The sequence below is a fragment of the Sitophilus oryzae genome, unplaced genomic scaffold, assembly GCF_002938485.1.
Source record: "Sitophilus oryzae breed Bouriz unplaced genomic scaffold, Soryzae_2.0 scaffold_115_pilon_pilon, whole genome shotgun sequence".
Classification (NCBI taxonomy): domain Eukaryota; kingdom Metazoa; phylum Arthropoda; class Insecta; order Coleoptera; family Curculionidae; genus Sitophilus; species Sitophilus oryzae.
In genome coordinates, this window is record NW_022145793.1 from 29,910 (window position 1) to 38,575 (window position 8,666).

Sequence of the window (8,666 nt, forward strand, 5' to 3'; positions counted from 1 at the left end):
AATCTAGTACATATTATATTTATATTGCTATATAATCAAGATATGAATTTTAACTAAAAATAAAAAAAAATAAAAATTCCAAATTTTCAAAATTATTTTTTCGTGAAAAAATCTCATAAACGTGTTTCTGGGGCCGAAATATACTACCCCTAAAAATATTTACATTTATTTAAGACTCACCCTGTATAAATCTAATGAAAAATACTTCCATAAATTTTTATAATACATTTATTAAAAAAAAAAAAAAAAATTAAGAACAAATAAAAAGAAAATATATTTAATTAATTTAAGATGTTCCTGGTTTAAATGACTACACTCTGTAATAGGATTAAAGTTCTGATACTTAATGTCCATGGTTATTATGGTTGTCATTATGATGTTCACCGTGGTTGTTATGTTTACCATTATGATCTTGATTGTTGTTATTATGATGGTTATGGCTACTATCGTGATTATCATTGTTATGACCGTGGTTATGCTTATCGTTATGATCTTCACCGTGGTTGTCATGATTGCCATTATGATCCTGATTGTTGTTATCATGGTGGTGATGGTTGCCATCGTCATTATGATTGTTATGACCGTGATTATCATCGTGATCATCGTGGTTGTTATCACCGTGATCGTGATGACCGTGATGATTGTTGGGCTCTGGTCCCGGCTGAGGCTCTGGTTCCGGATTAGGCTCTGGATTAGGATCTGGTTCCGGATTAGGCTCCGGATTAGGCTCTGGATTTGGATCTGGTTCTGGATTAGGCTCCGGATTAGGCTCTGGATTTGGATCTGGTTCTGGGTTAGGCTCTGGATTGGGATCTGGCTCTGGATCGGGATGTGGACCTGGACCAGGATCTAACGTTGGCTCGGGTTCTGGCCCTGGACCGGGATTATGAGTTGGTTCAGGTTCAGGACCAGGATTTGGAGTCGGGTCGGGATCTGGTCCAGGACCAGGATGTGTTGGTACATTGGTAGTTGTGGTCTGTGGTGGCCTAGTTGTAGTTGTAGGTAGTCTAGTTGTCGTTGAAGGAGTACTAGTAGTAGTTGTAGTCGCACTGGTGGTAGTAGGAGGCCTAGTAGTAGTCGTTGGGGCACTAGTTGTAGTTGTAGGTGGTTTAGTAGTAGTTGTGGGTGCGCTAGTTGTAGTTGTAGGTGGTTTAGTAGTAGTTGTGGTGGCACTAGTTGTAGTTGAAGGTGTCGTGCCAGTAGTAGTTGTAGGCGCACTGGTAGTAGTTGTAGGTGGTTTAGTAGTAGTTGAAGGTGTACTAGTAGTAGTTGTAGGCGCGCTGGTAGTAGTAGGCGGCCTAGTTGTAGTTGAAGGTGTACTCGTAGTAGTTGTAGGCGCACTGGTTGTAGTGGTAGGTGATTTAGTAGTAGTTGAAGGTGTACTAGTTGTAGTTGTAGGGGCCTTAGTCGTAGTAGAAGGTGTATTAGTGGAAGTAGTTACATCGGATGCCGCTGTAGTTGTGGACCAACCGTACCCGGTACATGTTACTTTACTGGGTGAATCGCACACGTGTAAAATTTCGTCGAAATTCAGGCTAGCCGGACACTCAAACAGGTACGGCACTCCATTCGAACATTCCCAGAACTTTGAGCAATTTACAGCGGGAAAATATGTGGGCGTTGTGCCGTCTGTTTTAGGACAATCGGTAGCTAAAAATTACTTTATCAGAAAGAAGTTCAATAACTTAAACTTATTTAAAACTTACGAACTGGTTCATAGTCGTCAGTGAGTTGGCGAATAACAGCTGAAACAATAAAAACGAATGTTTTGATTGATTTTTATTAAATAAGTTCAAAAATATACAGTGGTTTATTATAATTATTAATATCTGTAATGAGTTAACTAACATTAATTCAATTCAAGTATTATAAATAAGTTAAAAAAGTCAAGTTAAACGTCTTAACTACGCTTCTACATGAACTTTATTTTGTAGATTTTTTTACAGTACAAGTGGCGAAATACCCATAGTACTTTTTTGAAATAATTGATGAGTGTTCTGCTGAACTAGCCATAGAAAATTCCTTATCCGAGATATATTAAGTAATGGGTTTAAAAACTTACCCGAGTACACGACTGGTGTTAAACAACAAACCAATAAGACACTCAAACGTACAGAGATCGCCATTTAGTTTGCCACCGACAAAATGTAAACTATAAACAGAATTTTTCAAATATATAGGTAAAGAATCTACTTAATCATTTTTATCTCGTACGAAATTAAAAATCGTATTGTTTTAATGACAATGTAATTGAAACAATTATATTGATTAATTAATAAATAAACTAAAAAAACTAAAGGGTCATTATTAGTTACATCCTCATTATTTTTCTTGTTCAAGTTTTACCAAGATAACTATAGTTTTAAAAACAACTTAGGTAATGATAGTCCAAGAGCCGGGTCCAAAAACATGTAAGAGTTTTCTGCAGGCTCATATTGTCAAAATCGATTGCATTTTGGTGTTAAAAAGCAAAGGTATAGTCAGCAGTTCCAGTTCCGGGACACCTGGCGCTGAAAAGCGCGCAAAGGTGTAATTTTAATTAACACCTCCAAACTGTTTTCTGAAGGCTGAAAATTTGTAGATATTATTCGAATGCAAAAACGTTTCGTAAAACAAAAATATAACGTCTGACAGAGCAAAACAAAACAAAATTATTAATGTAAAAACTGCTTTTTTGACACCGTTTTCAACCCGACATTTGTAAACTACATATTTTAAAATCTATTTTTCTTATAATATTTATATTTAGATGAATTGTGTTGATCGATTTGTGTGAATTATTGATGAATATCAATATACAGGGTGTCCCAGGCTGAGCGTGCATTTCAAGTTAATAGTGAACCACAAAATCTAGAACAAAGATTTTTTGCACATCATTGTCACAATTGTTTTACAACGAGATCTATCGATTAAAAATATTTTCAATATGGCGGCACTTCCGGATATACCGGAAGTTGACAGCAACTTCCTTATTTTAAATGGGTGCTCCCAATTTTATTACATATTTAAATTCTATGTGACATAAAGAGAAGACATGTGGCTATCTATTTCAAAAATTAAATTGTTCAAATGTCATATAATAATGGCGGTAGCTGTCATGGAATTGAGTGATTAAAAAATTATCATAAATCATTTTTTAAGGGAAAACCCACTTTTGTTTATTTAACTAATGAAAAGGTTTTCCAATTCGTTACTTTTTAACTACACTTGTTCCTATACCTAAAATAAATCGTTTTTAAGTTATTTAAGATTTAATTTGAAAACGTATATTTTATTTAGCTTCCTTTGACATTAAGTGTTAAACGGTCAGACAATTTATTTCCATCTGCCAGAGAACGAATTATTTGAATTTCTTATAGATATTATAAATACCGCCTGCCCCCCTTAAGAGTTTAAAAAGTGTATTTATAAAAATATCTCTATATAATATATTATAACTCGTATCTTTGCTTCTTAGTGATATCTAAAAGTTGATATTATTAATAATATTCCGTATGATCGAAAAAAAGCGCAAAGTTGGTTTGGAAAAAGTTTGAAAAGCGTCACAATATGACATGTCCAGAGATCTATTGTTTTACATCACTTGACGTTTAAAGTCATAGACTACTGGTTAAAATCAAGAAAAATATACTCTTTAAAACTAAATCTTAAATAACTTAAAAACGATTTATTTTAGAAGAACTTGTATAGTCAAAGAGTAACGAATTAAAGAGCCTTTTCAGTAGTGAAATAAAAAAAGTGGGTTTCCATTTAAAAAAAAACGATTTAAAATAATTATTTAATCTCTCAATTTTATGACAGCTGCGGCCATTATTATATGACATTCGCGAACAATTTAATTTTTTAAATAGATAGCCACATGTTTTCTCTTTATTTCACAGTGGCTGTGGTAATCACTAAATTTGACGTTTAGGCGATACAAATATTTTTGACAGGCAGTTTTTTTCCTTCAAAAATTTTAAATATTTTTTTTCTCAAAAACGGCCAATGTTAGATATAGAGTGTTTTATATCAATATTCATAGAATTTTACAGAGAATTTAAGTATGTACTAAAAAATAGGGTCACCCATTTAAAATAAAAAAGTTGCTGTCAACATCCGGTATTTCCCGAAGGGCCGCCATATTGAAAATATTTTTAATCAATAGATCTCGTTGTGAAACCCGTGATGAAACAATGATGTACAAAAAATCTCCGATCTAGATTTTGTAGTTATCTAGAAACTTCTAATGCACGCTCAGCCTGGGACACCCTGTATACATATTGCGTAAAGTCCTGTCTATACACGCGCTGTCACTATTCTGACTTCCATCAGCTGCTGACTGATGGGGTTCTATTATTGACGAGTCTGGCTGTTTTTATTAATATAGTCTGTCCAACGAGAAGATCCTTGACAGTGATAGATGTTTCTGTCATTTTAATTCCAAACTAGTTTATTTTATTTTACAAAGAAATAAGTTGGTACAACTGGAACGCATAGCAGGAAATATTTAAAATTTGACTGACAAGTGATTACTTCAAAATATTGTGAAAAAAAACTGCATAAAATTGAAAAAATGTAATCGAGTTATTTTATTTAATCAAAACGGTATGTGTTAATACAAAACAAACAAGAACAAGACACCATATATACCAAAAAAATAGAAAAAAGAACTATTTCTTACTTTCAAGCTTTATGAAACTTCCCGCATTTATGATTATATTTGTCAATATAACTTATATATACAAATACAAATTTGTTATATTCCACAGGAATAAATAAAACAACATAAATAAAACAAACTATTTTATTAATATTAACACTTACCACATTTTATACCTTAAAGGTTGATTAATTAACTTTAATCTTAATATTTTTAAACCAGTACGTTTTGACATCATTTTTCTACAGTACTAAAATCCATTATTTACCTATTGTGTAATGTCGACGGCTACTACAGTTTTTAGTATGTTTGTGTTTAGTATGGTCCTACCATCTTCGAGATGCACTTATCTACGACGAGATGGTATACGAACTTTATTGATGGTAACTTGTAACTTTATTGGTGTATAAGACTTTCTGCTTGGGCAGCGAGTATTAACCATACACATTGCTCTGGGTCTACAGTTAATTTTCACTCGATTTTTCCTCCACTTGACTTCAAAAGACACAAAACACAGGTAATAACACGAATAAAAATGCATCATCTTCCAAAACGCAGGGTATTTGACAAAAGTTGACACAAAATTATAACCTCTAATTTGACAAGACTTTGACAAGCGTCAAAAATCTAAAGGCGAGTTCATACGCATCGGCGTCCGTTTGTCGTTCATCGTTCCGTCAAACCAATAAATTTGAAATACGATCTGTCTTTTTTGAAATAAACCAATAAAACTGGTTAAAAACAACAAGAGACGACGTATGACGGATTTATATTTAAACCCATCCATAGTTAACTTAAAAATTATTAGAAACTTTTTTTAGTAAAATAAATAGATTGGTATGGGACGTCATCTGTTTTTCTTCTGTCATCGTCTGTCGAAATCTTACCTGAGAAAAAAAACAGAGTATAATTATATTGTTTTCACTATTACCTTGCAGTTTCAGCGTTCAGAAATCACTTTGAGTGACAAAATTATTTTGACAGCGCGATTGAGGTAGCGCTGACGCTTTGTGTTCCCATACTGTTCTGTCTGACTGTTATATTTTTATTTCACATTGCATTCGAATGTTGTCTACAAATTTTCAGCCTTCAGAAAATAGTTTGGAGGTGTTCACTAAAATTAAACCTTTGCGCGCTTCTCAGCGCCAGGTGTCCCAAAACTGGGACTGCTGACTGTACTTTAGCTTCTTAACACTAAAATCAAACTAAAATGCAATCGATTTTGAAAATATGAGCCTTCAGAAAACTCTGGCATGTTTTTGATCCCGGCTCTCCGACTATAACTTTTTTTAACTTTTCTGCCACTATGATATCCTACACTATCTATTGTCATAATCTAGTGCTTGAAAATAAAACTTGTTTACTTAAAATTAATTTTGCTATTTAAACAAGTACTAGATTTTTTAAGTTATTTTTTAAGGATTTTCCGTTGTATGGTATTGGTATGCAAAGACTAATCTTAAAAATTATTAGTAAAATTAAAATAATCATTCCCATATTTCAAAGATAATAGGTACTTCAAACTATAATAATACTAAATATAGCCACTAAAATGATTTTGGACTTCCATTGTCTTTATTTATTTTATTTTAACTTACACAACGTTTCCGTCAGATGAATCACTGACCGTTATCAAGTGTGAACTAAATTAAATCCTAAAACTACTCAGTACGGGGAGTAACCTATAGGCTTAGTGCATTTCAACCTTATTTCAACCGAATTTTAAAAATTTTGGCAGAAACGCTCGGTACGGCAAAAATCAGAACTGTCCAGCTATTTTATTTCACACTGTCCCGTTTACCGTTCATGTTGATCGCATCGAAATATGATATTGAAACCATGGCTGTGTCATAGTACCGTATGATCGAAGAAAAAACGGCGTCCAGTTGGCTGGAAAATGACGATCGATGACATTTCCCATATAAATTGACAGCGATCTTCATTTATAGCCATCGCTGACGCCGTTTTTTTCTCGATCATACGATATTTAAGTATTTTGTTATTGAAACTATATACTTCACAGAAAAAATTGTATTTTAAATTTCAATCTAGAGTACCATGGCTGTGTTAAAAACACTAATTTATTCAAGGAGCCGTGGAAAAATAGATTTGGTCGTCTAATGTTTTTAGTGTCTTGGTCTGGCCGGTTAAAAGATGCCCTAATCGTATTTTTAATCATATCTCAATTTTTTCAAATGGAACGAAGGTGGCTCATTAACATATTTGGAAAAAGTATTTTTTTTAATATAAAGTAATATAATTTATTTTAAACACAATTCTACCACATTGAGATAGATACCTATAAACAATTTTTTTTTTATTATTTATTGATAAAAATTGGATACCCCACTGAAAGTTGTTATGAGAAAATTGTTATAGTTATCTCAAAACTACGTCAAATAAATAAATCTCAATCACTTAAGATAAGATGATTGTTTCAAATGAACAAAATTGTATTTTGATCTATGTAAAAATATACAATGGATATTGAATATTGTCAATTAAAGGATTAATGCTAAATCTATTGAACTATACCTATTAATATTAAAGTACAGGTACTTCAGATTTCCAGAACATACTTCATTATATAGCTATTATTTTTTATTAAAATTATCATAACATAAGTAAAAATTAACAACTAAAAATAAATCATATTTATACAGAAAGTTTGAATAAGCATATTTTGATTTAAAATTATTAGAAATAGAAAAAATGCTCTAAAATCAAAACTATAATGGGTCTTACTTACTTCCCTATAAATATCGTAATCTTAAACAATACAGGGTTTTCAAAATTCTATGCCAAACTTTCTAAAATATAAAATAGTTTCTGATATATAAATATCTCAATTTTTTCAAATGGAACGAGGGAGGCTCATTAGCATTTTTTTGAAAAAGCATTTTTTTACAAATAATTTGGTACCACACACTTGGTATTTCGAGTCAAATTGTCGTTATGAATCGCATTTTGCAATTTCAAATAAACCATATTCGAAAATGTCAAAAGTTGACATATGTCATTCTATTCAGAGTGTCATTTTCTATCGAATAAAGCAACAAAACACCGAGGGTACCATTTAAAAATCAAAAGTTGTAGTAAGTGACAAAAAAAAATAAATATGTCAATCAATCCTAACTTATGTCATATATTAATCTACCAAATCTCGATTTTTTTATCTGAAAAAATAAAAAAGTTATAGGGATGAGCCACTTTTGAGACACGCACCCTGTATAACATTTTCTACCTACCCAACCCTGCGCAGTGGTGTTTACAAATAAAACTTTTATTTTCTAGATTTTCCTCTAGTGAGGAAAAAAATATAAAGTCTTTTCAAGAAACACTAATTACTTATATTCAATTTAATAATGCAAAAATATATAAGATATTATTTTAAAACAATAAAATCCTCAATCTAATTTTAAAGAAATTTTACAAAATATTTTAGGAAAAATATAATTCTTTTTTATCTATAACAATGAAGAATTATTTTCGCAGGTCAGCATTTTAAAGAATTCCATGATCAATATTGTTCTATTAATATATTATAAATAAATAAATACCAATTAAGGCTTATCTCTATTTTGGTATATACAAAAAATGACAAATATTTTATGTACATTTACAATCAGTTCTTAAAAAATTATTATTTGTTAAAATTCCTGTCATATTAACTTATTGTGTAAGTCAACACCATTGCCTGGAAACTTATATGGTGAAATTTTGATAAAATAATTTAGTACACACTAAAAACACGGTATGTCGTTAGTGGTAGGAAAAATAATTTTTAGAGGTTACTAGTTTATTTGGTTGCCTGTGATATGCATATACAGGGTATTTCCAAGAATGTAGAATGTTTAGGAGGGGAGTTAATCACCTCGACCTTATAGATCTATTGTGTGTTCCCCTTTCTTGAGTTATAACGAGTTATAACTCATCATACAGTCTCAGGGCTTTAAGAAAAGCCATTATCTGAGACGGCTCTACAGAGGCCAGCTCTCCATCCTCGACATCAGACGTACCAAGG

The 8,666-nt window shown here is 31.8% G+C and overlaps 1 protein-coding gene across 1 annotated transcript in view; it reads right to left on the bottom strand.

The window, feature by feature from the left end:
* Nucleotides 1-261: 261 nt before the first annotated feature.
* The window catches only part of LOC115887508 (mucin-2-like), an 11,090-nt gene continuing 2,685 nt past the window's right edge, over nucleotides 262-8,666 (bottom strand). The window contains exons 4-5 of the mRNA XM_030906976.1: nucleotides 1,707-1,745; nucleotides 262-1,650 (exon numbers count right to left, since the gene is read on the bottom strand). Coding sequence (XP_030762836.1) covers nucleotides 344-1,650; nucleotides 1,707-1,745 — 1,346 coding nt within the window. The 3' untranslated portion in view covers nucleotides 262-343. The remainder of the gene's footprint in view (nucleotides 1,651-1,706; nucleotides 1,746-8,666) is intronic.